Below are 14,855 nucleotides of genomic sequence, written 5' to 3'. Positions count from 1 at the left end.
CTGCAGAGCTGGGCCAGGGAAGGGCAGTCCGAATCTGGTTGGGAGGGAAAGAGAGAACTGGTGCAGGGAGAATTGGGGCGGTGGCGAGGGAGGCCGTGGGAGGAGAGACGCTAACAAAGGAAAACAGCAATGGAGCTCATGGTTGGCGGAAAGCGGTTAAGAAAGGCAGCACTGGGACTAGAACTCCAGTAGTGTTACAGGTGCCACCGTCCTCCAGCATTTTTGCTGTTCCATTCATTTAAATGTCACATTTCTTCCACTTTGTGAGTGCCAGGATGTCAGAGAGGAGTTGTGGAACAAGCTCAGGGGGGTGGGAGACAATATATGTATGGGGGTGGGGGCGGTGCATGCACAGGTGACGCCTCTCAGCATGACTCCTCCTCCCACAGCCCTCACTCCGGAGGGCGTGGGTAGCATGCCCTGCTGCTCCCCTGACATGCTGCTTGCCTTCCCAGCCTCCCCCTCCTCCATTACCACCTACGAGACCTGCCAGACCTACGAGCGCCCCATCGCCTTCACAGCCCGCTCCAGGAAGCTCTGGATCAACTTCAAGACAAGCGAGGCCAACAGTGCCCGTGGCTTCCAGATCCCCTATGTTACCTACGATGGTGAGCCAGGGCAGGAGAGCCAGGGAGGTGGCTGAGAAAGGGGAGGCTCAAGGGCCTGGGGGGGCAGCAAGGGGAACAGAAGGGTTCCCACCCCTAAGCTCTTCCCCTTGATTGACTTTGCAGAGGACTATGAGCAGCTAGTAGAAGACATTGTGCGAGATGGTCGGCTCTATGCATCTGAAAACCACCAGGAGATTTTAAAGGCAAGTGAATATAAATAACAACAATAGCCAACATTTAATCAACATGTATGTAACCATGAGCAGACAATATGCTAATGCGCTTACATGAATATTCTCATTTGATACAATCGCTCTGTGAATTAGGTACTTTCATCATTCCCACTTTATAAATTAGAAATATGAGGCACGGGGAATTATGCAAGTTGCCCAGAGGTTAAGCTGAAATTTGAGTCTAAGCCCACCTGACTATAGTATTACCCACACCTTGGGGGAAGACAAAGGGAAGATGAGATGTAATGTCACCTAACTCTTCCATAAAAAAAATCTAGGGTCTGGCCAGTATGGCTCAGTGATTAAGGACCGACCTATGAACCAGAAGGTCAGGGTTTGATTCCCAGTCAGGGCACATGCCCAGGTTGCAGGCTCGATCCCCAGTAGGGGGCGTGCAAGAGGTAGCCAATCAATAATTCTCTCTCATCAGTGATGTTTCTCTCTCTCCCTTCCTCTCTGAAATCAATAATATATATATATATATTTTAATCTAGGGAAAATTAGGTATAGAAAGATGCTTTTGCTTAAGTCCCTTCCTTCCCTTACTCCCACAGAAAAGCAAATTGGCACAGCATTTCTCAGAGTTAATTCAGTAAAGACCTCTTTTAAGGGAAAAGAAATGTTTTCAGCATTGAAGAAACAACTAGACACCTGGGTCATGTGGATCCCAGTTTGAGAAAATCTTACTTAAGAAACTATAATCCTAGTCACAGTCCTTCATAAATTATTAATTTTAAAAAGGTTTGTCTCTGTTAATAATTTTTGTATTATCATCAAAATAATGGACATGATAACTAAAATCTTCTAGAACTTGCAGACTGCAAAGAATATCATTTCAGAAATGCTTTTAAAACATTTTTTAGCCTAGCTGGTTTGGCTCAGTGGATAGAGCCTGTTGGCCTGTGGACCAAAGGGTCTTAGGTTTGATTCTGGTCAAGGGTACGTACCTAGGTTGCAGGCTCCTTCCCAGCCTGGGCCCTGGTCGGGGCTCGTGCAGGAAGCAACCAATCGATGTGTTTCTCTCACATCAATGTTTCTCTCTGTCTTTCCCTCTCTTTTCCACTCTCCCTAAAAATCAATGGAACAATATCCTTGGGTGAGGATTAACAAAAAACAAAACAAAACAAAAAAACAACAACACATTTTTTAAAGCATCTGAACCCTTATTTCAGATGAGCTATGGAACTCTAATGCATGAAGTAGTCGAGCCGTTTTGATTAAAGTGGGGATGAAAGGCTGAAAGCCCCATGTCTTATTTTAAAAATCTGCTGATGCAGTGGAAAGCACCCAACCTAGAAGCTGGAGGATCTGAGTCCTGAGGCACAGTGCCTGGCACCTACTAGGCTCTCCACACATCACGTTGCCAGGGTGCTCAGGGAAGGCCTCTGAGAAGAGACCTGAATGAGGTAAAGGACTGCCTATCAGACGATCAGGAGAGGAATGTTCCAAGCTCCGGAGCATGGGAGCAGTGTGGCATGTTCAAGAACTTTGAGAAGGCCAGTGTGGTCAGCAAAATAAGGAAAATTTGAGAGGCTGGAGGAGAGAGAACAGGGCACGGATCACATTCAACGAATGGGCCATGCAAGGGACTCGGCTTTACTGAGTGAAAAGAAGCAGAGAAGTGTTTTGAATGGACATGACCTAATTAAACGTTTTTAAAAAGTCACTCTGGGGAAGAATAGTCTGTAGAAGCACAGGGTAGGTAGAAGCATGGTGACCAGTTAGGAAGCTCTTGCAATAGTCCAAGTGAGAGATGATGGTGCTTAGACAGGGTGCTAGCTGTGGAGACAGTGAGAAGTGGTCAGACTGGATATATTTTGAAGGTAGAATCAACAGGACTTGCTGTGGTTGTGAGCAAAATAGAGGAGTCAAGGATGGCTTCAAGGACTGAGCAATGGAAGGCTGGGGCTGCCACTGACTGAGCTGTAGATTCTAAAGGAGGAATAGGGAGTGGGGATGGGGATCCAGCTCACCTCTGTGTAGGCCTGTTAGACAGCAAGAGGGGCTGCTGCTGAGTTGAGGCGGGATCCCTCTTTCCCCTGCTGACACTCACTTTGCCACCTGCCATCTTTGCAGGACAAGAAGCTCATCAAGGCCTTCTTTGAGGTGCTGGCTCATCCCCAGAACTACTTCAAGTACACAGAGAAGCACAAGGAGATGCTGCCAAAATCCTTCATCAAGCTGCTCCGCTCCAAAGTGTCCAGCTTCCTGAGGCCCTACAAATAGTGCCCCTATGCCCAAGACCCAGGTTTTCAAGACCCCAGATTCCTTAGCCCTCAGAGCCGGCAGCCCCCACCCCCAGATAAGGAACTCTCTCCTCTCCTTTAGAGAAAAAAAATCACTATATAGACCAAGAACTCTCCCTTTCTGTCGCTCTAGTTTCCTTTCCTTGTCTCTCTGCCTCTTTCTCTTTTACCTCTCTCCTGTTTTTCCTTTTCCTGCATCCTCCCTGGAAAAACCATTTAGTACTGGCTGTATTCCCCCTGAGGGGTACAGGAACAGTACCCCTCCCCTCCCCAGCCACACTGCCCATTTTACCAGCTCACATCCCTCACCCCTTCAGCTTAGAATACTAGAGGCCCAAGAAAGAAGTGGGTCTACTGGGGAATGGGGAGGGAGAAGAGGGGCTTCTGCCATTATAAGGTTGTGCCTTACTAGTCAGGAACCAAAATGTCCCCTGGCTGGGCCCCCCAGTTGGCCCCCCGAGGTGACTCTAACAGCCCAAGGTTCTGCCAAAGAAGCCTTCGACTTACAGGCTTAATGCTAGCACTGGTCCTCTGGGGCACGTGGTTCGAGCTCTGGGCCGCCCACACAGCGGCTTCTGGGTCTAGACAGCTCCTCCACTTCCGCCATGTCCGCTTGGGTCCAATCCATGAGGGCTTACAACAGGCCCACACCACTGGGCCAGTGGACACCAGCCGAGTGAGGAAGAGCAGCAGGCATTACCATGTGGAAAGTGCTGCTGTCACTCCCCATGAGAAAGACTATATATATATATAGCTCTGCAGGACAGAAACCAGGTTCTATAGCATCACCAAGAAAAAGAAAAAAAGCAGAAAAAAAAAAAAGCAAAGAAATTGCATCATCTAAAGGACTAGACTACAGAACAACTGGAAGCCAGCCTCAAACCCTAATCCCTTTTCTTATCTTCCCTGGCCCAGCCATCCCCTCACCCTGATCCGAGTGCTCCCTGGGGGAGCCCTACTCCCCTTGCTAAGTGTTGTCCTTAAAGAAGTGTGGCTGCTAAGCAGAAGCCAGCCTGGGCCTGACCCCAGATTCAGCTTTCCCTTGTAGCCTCAGATGGCTTGTGGGCTCCGCCAAAGAGGACCCCACTCTGCAGCCAGCCCAGAGCCACCTACCTCTGGCCCCAGGCTATGGGCAGCAAGAGGAATGTGTGTGCACTTGGCAAGCTTTCTGCCCACCCTGTCTACATCTAATAAGTGCAATCATTTTGAGTCTATTTGTCTAGAGGGAGGGGTTTTTGTTTTCTGGTTTTATTTTTTGGTTGTTTCTTTCTCCTGTGTTAGAGCAACCCTATTTATAGCTGCCCACAACAGAAGAGTATATATTTGGAGTGAAGAAAAAGGCTTTGAATCTCATGAACTTTGAGTGCTGGAGCATCTGATCTGTCTGTACTCCTCACCCAGTGGCCATCCAGACCTCCTGAGCTCTTGGTGTGGGTAACCCAGGGCTGTAACTCCGAGGCACCTGATGTGTAGGACAGTAATTCTGGGGACTTTATGGAGCAGGAAGGAGAGGGACCTGTGTTTGCTAAACCAATCCTGCTATCCCTGTGCCTCTCCATGATTCAGTATGGACCTCATGATTGTAGAAGCTGATGGAATTGGTCAGTGATTCTCTACCCCAAGAGGGAAACCTCCATCTTTTCCATGCCTTCCTCCTGTTTTCCCTTGGCGTGCACATGGAAGAGGACCAGGACAAACCCCCTGGGGATGGGCTGACCAAGGGGCCTGAGGCCAGAGACAAGGCTGAGGAAGCCAAGAATAGGACAGGTATCCAGGCATGAAGTTGTTTGCCTGAACTTGGCCATTCCCTCTCTGAGTTGACTTCAAGCCTAGTTGCCTCAGTTACTGCTTTTCAAAAGGAAGAAGTCCATGCGTAAGCCTAGATCCTGCACACTCCACCTTCAGTCCACTGCTGCCTGTAAAATTATTTTCCATTTGTTCCTTCTCATCCCCCGAAAGCTGTGGTCCTCGTCAATCAAAGGCTACCAATTGACTCATCGTGTTTATTTCCAAGTGACTGTTCTAGGCTACTGCTCCCCCAGGAGACTCAACACTAAGTAAAGAAGCCTGACCTCCACCCCCTTTCCCCAATCAGTAGCATTTACTATCCAAACAGCCTTAAGGAGGATGTAGCCAATGTCACAGCTATATCCCCTCACATCCACTAGCCAACACCATGGCTCTTAGGGGTGGAGTGTCTGGCTCCCTTCGTCTCTCTGGATCAAAGACGGTGTCACTATAAAGATCTACAATGGCTGCCTCCAAGCAGGGAAATGGTCAGTTAATCCATACTTCCTGGGGTATGCCATAAAAACTGATTTTTTATTAACTTTGACCATCCTCGTTCTCCGCCAGAAGCTAGGATAATGTTCTGATTCCTCTCTTCCTACCATTTGCATCTCTCTTAGAAAGCTAGCCGGAGAGCTTCCCAAATTATGCCTTCAGGGTCTGGCTTCTTGCACTCTTCCTTTCCTGTCACCCCATACATAGACAAACACACTTCCTCCAATCGTTTATTCCATGGTTTCTGGGACCTGCAAATGATGTCCACAGTTTGGAAAGTATAGGCCACGAGGCTTCTTAACTGATGTCAAGGCAGATCTTGGAGAGCAGGTGAAGTCCTGCTAATGTCCACCAAGTTTAATTTAGGTTGTCCAATTTGGGGGGCAAGGGGTAAGAACCCAGACAAAGCTGTTCACTGAACCTCTGGAAGCCAGCCCTGGGGCATGAAACTAAGTAGACTGAATCAGGAGTCAACACTCAGGGACTCTCTAGGCCTTTACAGGTCAGACAGAAAAGGAGGACTGGGGAAGTGGAAAGACGGTGTAAATGGGAAGCCTTCATGAATCAGCCCAGAGGCCACTCTGCAGGATGGGTGTTCACAGGGCCACAGTACTATAAGGCTTCATTTCTCTTAGTACAAAACCTGCCCTGATCTGAGTTTGGAATGGGAAGCCATTTCTGCAGGGGTTCTGAGCATCAAGTAATGCATATCAGAAAGGCACTTATAGCCTCAGCAACATGTAATCCCTTTTACTTCTCTGCCTCCCTCTTTCTGTATTGGACCAGCCCCTTCCCTAACCCTGAGGGAACTGAGTCAGGAAAGAAATGATCAGTCTGGTCGTGAGCTGCCACCTGCCCTAGGCCTACAAGTGCCCAGAGGCTGACATTGAGCTGTGACTGCCCTGACTTCCCCAGGACTGGTTTAGTTTGGTGGAGGCTCATATTTGTTGCTGAAAGTTCAGTAATACAGTCCTGATTTTTGGTACTAATGAAACTTTTTATATTCGAGAATGTTCTCCATATGCATATTTATGGTGATTCTGGAATGGATTAGGAGGTCATATCTCAAAATGACAGAAAATGTTATGGAGCATTCAAACTTGTGTATTTGCTGCTTAACCTCAATATACGAGGCTCAAACTAGGAAGGGAGACAAAGGATAACTGACCATAAGCAGGAAATAGTGTTGATCTGCTTGACTTCTTAAGCACGGTAAGAAAAAAGTGGAAGCAAACAACACAAGGATGTCTTTAAATTGTAGTACATCCTGTCCGTGGGCCATTATTTGGACTAGTAACCCTTTAAGAAAACATATGATTACAGGGAATAGAATCCCCAGTTCTGTTACCAGCCTATCTAGACAAACACAGACTATGGTAGTATGGACAAACTGAAAACTTTATTCATTTCTGTGAATTGAACTGAAGTTTCAGAATAACCATTATCACATGGGAGGCTTTCTTTATTCCATGCAGAAGAAATCTCAAAATATTGTATTTATATCTGCCTTCCACTGCTGCCGATATAATAAGTATCTCTTACACAATCAACAATAAACAGTAAATGATGCAGTTCATAGAATATTTTGCACTTGGAGAAAAAATGTATCTGAACTTGTAAAAAGAAATGTTTGGATTTTGTATTGTCCTTTTTTATTATTATTATTATTAAAATACTTAATGAAACTCCTCGCCTGGCATCTTTTCCTCCATCTCAGTAGCTTATCCTAGAGCTGGAAAAAGCTTTGAGGAAACAAAGTGTCTTCTGGTTTCTGCCCTTACCCAAATTTTCATTTCTCCACCTTATTCCTAATGGTTTAGAATTTGAAAAGGCTTGTCCCTTCTGTCTATTTTTAAAAGCAGTACTAAAAATTAGCCCCCAAGGGGGAGCTAGGGAGCAGGGGGAAATTAGGATAGTGTTCCTCCTCATCACAATACAGTTCCCAAAATCTGGCCAGGGCCATAAGTGGCTCAGACACCTCCCTAGTTAAGATGCCCCACCTGTGGTGAAGTACCAGCGATGAGATTCATCCAAGGTTGTGCTTTTTATGCAGTACATTCTACGCCATCAAATAGAATTATGAAATTTTACCACCATTACTACAGGGCATGGGAGAGCAATCTCCAATCTCATAAATGAATAGTCCCAAATTCTAGGTTCAGATGACAGGTAAATCTTAATTGTTGCAATTTTATAATTCCCCGACATGAAATTTGGGGCCACCAACTTGGGGCCATTCTCTGACTTGTCTCTTAATCTTCTTATATTACAAAAACACCAAGTCTTCCCTCTTCTACCTAGGACACTTGCAATGATGTCCCAGAATAATGTATAGTCCAGAGCCGGTGGAGTATGGATCTGCTAATATCAAGCAGTCTTTAAAATGGGGTACATGAAGACTTTCCAAGGCAAGGAACTCAATCTGAAGAGAGTTTTAAGGGAATGAATTTCCAGATCCTCAACTTCTATAAGAAATCTTCCCTAAAACTAATCTGTTTGAGAGCCAGCTGGCATATTCACGCACATTTCCATTCTATCTCCTCTTTCATCATAGTCCTTGTCCTACTTTTACAAAAGAAAGGCCTATTCCTCACCCACACTGAATCTTAGTGCATGGCCAGAGTGTAAAAACCTGGGAAATAGGAGGGAGGGGTGTTTTCCTTTTATATCAAAATATTCCCATTATAATCAGTCCTCTTATATATTTCAACTTACGTTTACTATTTTCTACCTTCTACTTGTAAAAGTGAAAGTAGTTGTTAGCTGTTTAATCCATAATTTTTATTAATATATAAGAAAAAGTTTGATCATGAAGTCTAACAAAATTATTGGAGTTATTTCTGATTTTTATACACGATATATTAATTGTTCCCAAAAGCCTAAGTCAGAGTTCCACACAAGCACATACCCACATTTGCCAGGGAGATAATATGCCTTCTAACCTACTTACACTTAATAAATTAACTGATGGATTTAGCTATATGGCATTATTCCATATTATATAATGAGAAACAGTATTATCTTGTGTTTATAAAAACTTTTTTATAATATTAATATTAGATCTATAGCCCTGGCCTAATTGGGACAGTGGTTACAGCACAGGCCCCACATTGAAGTGTCAAGGGTTGGATTACCAATTAAAGGCATGTACCTGGGTTGCAGATTGGATCCCCAGTCCCGGTTGGGTGTGTGCATGTGGGAGGCAGCCAAATGATGTGCCTCTCTCACAGCAATGTTTCTGCTTCTCTCTCTCCCCCACTCCCTCCCTGCCTTCCACTCTCTCTAAAAATCAATGGAAAAAATATCCTTGGGTGAGGCTTAACTAATAATAATAATAATAATAATATTAGATCTATATAATTTAAACATTATTTTTAGCCATCAATTTTATAAAGTACAATTAGTAATTTATTTCCCAGTTGTTTTATCATATTCTTTAAAATGAACATTAACATATTTATTTAAATTGAAGAATAAAGTCAAACTTGTTCCTGAAAAAAAGTAAATCTGATTTGGCTGATTACCATATAGGCTAGTAGTTTTAAATGAAGTCTGGTTTTGCTAATTCCACAAATGGCAGTATTTTCCATATTGAAGTAAACCTGCACTTCTATATTTTTTAAAAATATGTTTTATTGATTTTAGAGAGGAAGGGAAAAGGAGAGAAAGATAGAAACATTGATGAAAGAGAAACATCAACATGGATCAGCTGCCTCCTGCATGCCCCTGCTGGGGATCAGCCCCCAACCTGAGCATGTGCCCTGACAGGGAATCGAACTGGTGACCTCCTGGTGCATAGGTTGATGCTTAACCAGTGAGCCACACTGATCAGGCTGCATTTCAATATTTAAAGAAATATATGCACACATAATGATGTGGTTAAAAATTATCAAAAAATAGTGTTGGCAACAGAGTATGAAAATTAATATCCAATTTAATGAGGTGCCTCTGAGTGAAAAGACAACATAATTAATACTCATTTTTATAAGACTACTAGAGGCCTGGTGCACGAAATTCGTGCACAGGGAGGGGGGTGTCCCTCAGCCCAGCCTGCACCCTCTCCAATCTGGCACCCCTCAAAGGATGTCCTACTGCCCGTTTACAGGGATCGGGCCTAAACTGGCAGTCAGACATCCCTCTCGCAATCTGGGACTGCTGGCTCCTAACCACTCACCTGCCTGCCTGCCAGCCTGCTTGCCCCCAACTGCCCCCCGCCACCTGCCTGCTCGCCCCCAATTGCCCCCCCGCCGGCCTGATCACCCTCAACTGCCCCCCTGTGCCAGTGTACTCACCCCCAACTGCCTCCCCTGCCGGCCTGCTCACCCCCAACTGCCCCCCCTGCTGGCCTACTCGCCCCCACCTCCCCTCCCCACTGTCCTGCTTGTCCCCAACTGCCCTCCTGCTGGCCTGCTCACTCCAAACTGCCCCCCACCGGCTGTCCTGATCACCTCCAACTGAACCCCACTGACGGCCTGCTCGCCCCCAACTGGCCACCCTGCTGGTCTGCTTACCCCCAATGGCCCTGCCCCCCACCAGCCTGATCACCCACAACTGCCGTCCCATCCTGGCCTGATCACCCACAACTGCCCTCCCTTCTTGGCCTCTAACCGCCTCTACCTAGGCCCCGCCACCATGGCTTTGTCCAGAAGAATGTCTGGAAGGTCTCCCAGTCTAATTAGCATATTACCCTTTTATTAGTATAGAGGCCTGGTGCACGGGTGGGGGCCAGCTGGTTTGCCCTGAAGGGTGTCCTGGATCAGGGAGGGGGTTCCCTTGGGGCGTGGGGCGGCCTGAGCGAGGGGCCTGTGGTGGTTTGCAGGCCAGCCATGACCCCATGGGGTGAGGGTCCCCGCTGGGGGGGGGGTGGCCAGCCTGGGTGAGGGGCTGAGGGCTGTTTTCAAGCTGGCCACACCCCCTTCAGGGTTGGGGTCCCCGCTGGGGTGCCTGGCCAGCCTGAGTGAGGGGCTGATGGCTGTCTGCAGGCTGGCCAAGCCCCCCGGCGATCCAGGCTCTCAGCCCCTCCTTTTTTTCTTTTTTTTTAGCGCCTCCTTGAGCGGAGGCCAGGGCTGGCTGGAATCAGGTATCTGGGATTTATTTATCTTCTATAATTGAAACTTTGTAGCCTTGAGCGGAGGCCAGGGCCCAGGGCGGGCAGGAAGCTTGGCTTCCTCCATTGCTGGGGGCAACCCAAGCCTCCTGCTCACTCCAGCTCCGTGGCCGCCGCCATCTTTGTTGGGTTAATTTGCATACTTGCTCCTGATTGGCTGGTGGGTATAGCAGAGTGATGGTCAATTTGCATGTTTCTCTTTTATTAGTGTAGATAACTGAGACTCCAATGAATAGGTAACAAATCCTTTTGCAGATTCAGTGGTTTCCAATTCTTTGCTTTTAATAAAATTAAAGGAAGACTCTATTTGATAGTACTTGGTTATAGTACTTGGTAATAGGACACTTTGTGATTGTTGGCATGTGATTCGGAAGTAGTTCAGACTCGAGGAATATCATTGTAACATATCTCTTCCTTTCCCAATTACTATGAGAACAAGGTTTCTCAGCATTTACGTCTATAAAAATAAAAAACAGGTAGAGAATTGAGAATTCAAGAGAAACACCATATTTCTCATTAAGAGATATATTTTCAATAAAAATTGTACTTTTTAGGTTTCACAAGTTATAAAAATGTATAATATATTTATGTTGCTTAATAAACTGTGCACTAGTCATAACTATAATGGCAATTCAATTCAGAAGAAATGTTAACAATTAAAGCCCATGGTCACAGGCTATAAACTTAAATTTACACTCATTTTTGTTGTAAAGTGTGACAGTGATCAATAAAAGACTTTAAAGCATACAAATGTACTAATTAGGATAAAGTTCTGTAGGGGAAGAAAATGAAATTGGGAGTTCAAGAAGAAAGGAAAAACTATAAAATTTCTGTTAAAAGGGAGCTTGTTTGTATATTTTTTAATGGGTGTTGATGGGCATCATATATCTAGAGTATTTGGAGTCCAGTGGATACATTTAAGAATGATGTAATGGTTTTAGTTTAAAATGTCAAAACTTACAGCAAGTCAGAAATACCCTCTACAAGGATTTAAATTTATGATGGAAAATATAGATATCAACTTAAAAATGAATAATGGGGTACACAGTTCTTTAAAATTCTTTTATGGAGTCTATCTTTAAAAAAAACTCTGAAGATCGCTACTCTATACGGCATATTGCAGGGGTGGGGACCAAAGGCAGAACAGAAGCTGCTAGAAATGATCTTCAATCATCCACTCCAAAGTATTTTCCTCACCAGTTCTCCCAAGTACCTGAAATTGCCCACCATCAGAACCTCATTACTTCAAATGCAGACACTGGTTTCCTAGAGTCGTTTTTTGTTTGTTTGCTTGTTTTGTTTTTTATTGATCTTAGAGAGGGAGAGGGAGAAGAAAGGGGGGGAGGAGGGAGAGGCACATCCAAATGAGGAACATCAATCAGTTTCCTCCCATACTGTCCTGAAACCTAGGTATGTACCCTGAGTGGGAATCGAACCCGAAATCTTTTGGTGTAGGGAACGACTCACTCCAACCAACTGAGCCACACAGGCAGGGCTCCCAGAGTTTCTGTTAATTGTGTAATGGGAGAAGGTATTAGCCAATCACATTAGGATCTGCAAGGAATGTGAGAAAGCACAGATGCATTTTTTATTATGAAAAAAGGTGGTGGGAGGACAAATTAGGACAACCTGAATTCTGTTCCCTGCTCTATTTCTAACCAGGAGTTGATGCTACAAGACAAGCTACTTATTCTCTGTGTAGCTATGTAAAATAACTTGCTAAATTTCCACTGTAGTGGTCAGGCTGTTTACTTATACAACAGGAGATACATATAGGACTCATTACTCATCCTATATAATAAAACCCTAATATGAAAATTGACCGAACTATGGAATGACCAGTCGCTATCACGCGCACTGACCACCAGGGGGCAGACGCTCAACGCAGGAGCTGTCCCCTGGTGGTCAGTGCACTCCCACAGGGGGAGTGCTGCTCAGCCAGAAGCCGGGTTCACAGCTGTCGAGCGCAGCAGTGGTGGTGGGAGCCTCTCCTGCCTCCATTGCAGGCAGGTGGTAAGGAGTGAGGAGTCCGGAATGCGAGAGCCCTGGACTGCAAGAGGGATCCCCGGGGCCTAAGCTGGCAGGCGGACATCCCCCAAGGGGTCCCAAACTGTGAGAGGGTGCAGGCTGGGCTTAAGGACCCCCCCTCCAGTTTATTATTTTCGTGCACCGAGCCTCTAGTTATTATCCTAATATATAAAAAGCCAGGGGCCGTCATGGCCAAAACAACTGGACAGATAACTGAATAGCAGGCTGCGTGGGGCGACAAGGCCAGCAGGGGGTTAGTGAGGGACGACCAAACGAACGAAAACAGGCTGCATGGGGCGACCAGGCCAGCAAGGGGAGCAGTAAGGGGCGACCAGGCTGGCAGGGGGGGTAGTTGGGGGCAACCAGGCCAACAGAGGGTCAGTTGGGGGTGACCAGGCCAGCAGGTGGGAAAAGTTAGGGTTGACCAGGCCAGCGGGGGGGGGGGGGGGGGGGGGGGCAGTTGGGGGCAACCAGGACGGCAGGGGGTGGCAGTAAGGGGCAACCAGGCTGGCGGGGTGGGGGGGCCATTTGGGGGCGACCAGGCCAGTGGGGGAAGGGGACAGTTGGGGGCAACCAGGTCTGGGGGGGCAGTTGGGGGCGACCAGACCTGCAGGGGGGCAGTTAGGGGTGATCAGGCACGCAGGCAAGTGAGCAGTTAGGAGAGGGTGCAGGCTGGGCTGAGGGGACCCCCCCCCCATGCACGAATTTTGTGCACCGGGCCTGTAGTATAAGAATAAGCCATCAGTTGTTACCCACTGCCCACCCAAACTGAGAACCTAAGGAAACTGTGGCCCCAGTCCAGCCTCAGGAAATGCTGAGCCAAAACAAAGATGGGGAAGAGGCAATGTCTAACATGGAAGGAGCGGGCTTTCTGGTTAAGTTCTTCAGAGGGGAGGAGAGGAACGGGATGTCAGTGCCTCCACTGGCATGTTTAGCCACCATAAGCCTCAAACTCAGTACTTGAATACTTCCCTTTCAATTTTTTTAAGTGAAATTGTGGTGTATTTTTTGGGGGGGGGAGGAGAGTAGAGACAAAAGAAACTAGTTAAAGTCTAAAGGATGGAGATGGAAAAGTTTCTCATCTCATTCCTCCAGGCACTCAATTCCTCTCCTAAAAAGCAACCTCTACCAGTTCCCTATCTAACCCCTCTCCTTATTAACTTATTTTAAAAAATTTTTTTACCAAAAACTTACTCCCCGTTAATGTTCCCTTAGATTTCTGAGCATACCCCAATCGTAGCCTGTCCCTCGTGGGAGGGGGGAAGTAGTAAAAGGGCTCGGTTTCCTTCACCCCAAGCTTGGCTCCAGGGGGAGTAGCTGGTTTCGAGGCTGGGGTGGGGCGAAGGGGGAAGGAGAGTGAGAGGACCCAAGGGGCCCATCAGGGGCGAGTGCCTCACGCTCCTCAATGTCATCCTTTCCAGCAAGGAGCTCACAGCACCTGCAACTGCTTCCGTGGGGGCTCGGCTCGCAGGCGCAGGCTGTGCCCGCGGACAGCGCGCTGAAGCGCTTCGGGACGTGAGGCGCGGGTCCGAGGCCCCCGCGCGGGCAGTGGGCCCCGCGGAAACCGCTCCGCTCACAGGCTGCCCCTCCGGAGCCCGCCTCCCCAGCGCACCTTCCAGCCCGCAGGCCGCGACGCTCCTCCCCTTCCCGCCAAGTCTCAGGTGGACCGAGTCCCTGGGCGCGACAGGTGGCGGCTCCTCATTGCTATAGCGACAGCCCGCCCGCAGCCTGCCCGGCGCGGATCGGGGCGTCGTGACGTCATCACGCCCTCCCGGGCGCCGGCAGAGGCCGTGCGTCACCCCGGCGGGGGCGGGGCGGCGAGGGGCACGGTTCAGAGCCCGGCCGCCCGGGCTGCAGGGGCCCGGGAACCAGGATAACTGGGACGGCGGCCGCGGCGACGGGGGTTCGGGGTGGACGTGCCCGGTATTTTGCATGCGGGTTCCGGGGCCGGTAGAGGCGCGCCGAGAGGAGAGGAGAGTGCGGTGGCCCTGGAACCTGGATACCGCGCGAGGCAAGCTGCGCGCGGGCGGGCGGGCGATGGCGCAGGCGGGTTGCGGGGCCGGCGCTGGTGGCCGGGCCCGGTGCATGGCGGTCTGTCGGCGGAGTCGCCCTCGGGGGCTGTCAGGTTGGTGGCTCTGGGAAGAGAGGGTCCACCGTGCCCAGGTGGGAGGCCGGGCGGGCGCAGGGCCCCGGGAAGGTCCCGAGCCCGTCGTGCCCACCTTCCTCCTGCCCTAGCCCGGCGGCCAGGCGGCTGGACGGCGGCCGGACCCTTCCCCCACCCGGGTCCTGGTCCCCGGCCCCCGGCCCCCGGCCCCCATCCCTCCCCTTCATTCCGCCTGCTGCTCCTCCC

The 14,855-nt window shown here is 48.4% G+C and overlaps 2 protein-coding genes across 10 annotated transcripts in view; both read left to right on the top strand.

Moving 5' to 3' along the window:
• SCUBE3 (signal peptide, CUB domain and EGF like domain containing 3) overlaps window positions 1–6,953 on the top strand; it is a 36,160-nt gene extending 29,207 nt beyond the window's left edge. For all 5 annotated transcript variants that reach the window (XM_079781002.1, XM_079781000.1, XM_079781001.1 and 2 more), the window contains 3 exons: window positions 456–608; window positions 732–811; window positions 2,918–6,953. In XM_079781002.1, coding sequence (XP_079637128.1) covers window positions 456–608; window positions 732–811; window positions 2,918–3,067 — 383 coding nt within the window. In that variant the 3' untranslated portion in view covers window positions 3,068–6,953. The remainder of the gene's footprint in view (window positions 1–455; window positions 609–731; window positions 812–2,917) is intronic.
• Window positions 6,954–14,310: 7,357 nt separating this feature from the next.
• ZNF76 (zinc finger protein 76) overlaps window positions 14,311–14,855 on the top strand; it is a 38,080-nt gene continuing 37,535 nt past the window's right edge. Inside the window, exon 1 of one of the 5 annotated variants that reach the window (XM_079781008.1) lies at window positions 14,311–14,516. The gene's annotated coding sequence lies outside the window, so the exon portion shown is untranslated. Of the gene's footprint in view, window positions 14,631–14,855 lie in introns of all 5 variants that reach the window. The other 4 variants (XM_079781011.1, XM_079781007.1, XM_079781010.1 and 1 more) reach the window with 4 other exon arrangements.

This window comes from Cnephaeus nilssonii (assembly GCF_951640355.1).
Source record: "Cnephaeus nilssonii genome assembly, chromosome: 9".
NCBI classification, from domain to species: Eukaryota; Metazoa; Chordata; class Mammalia; order Chiroptera; family Vespertilionidae; genus Cnephaeus; species Cnephaeus nilssonii.
Note: the sequence above shows the minus strand (reverse complement) of the source record. Positions and strands in the feature narration are given on the sequence as shown.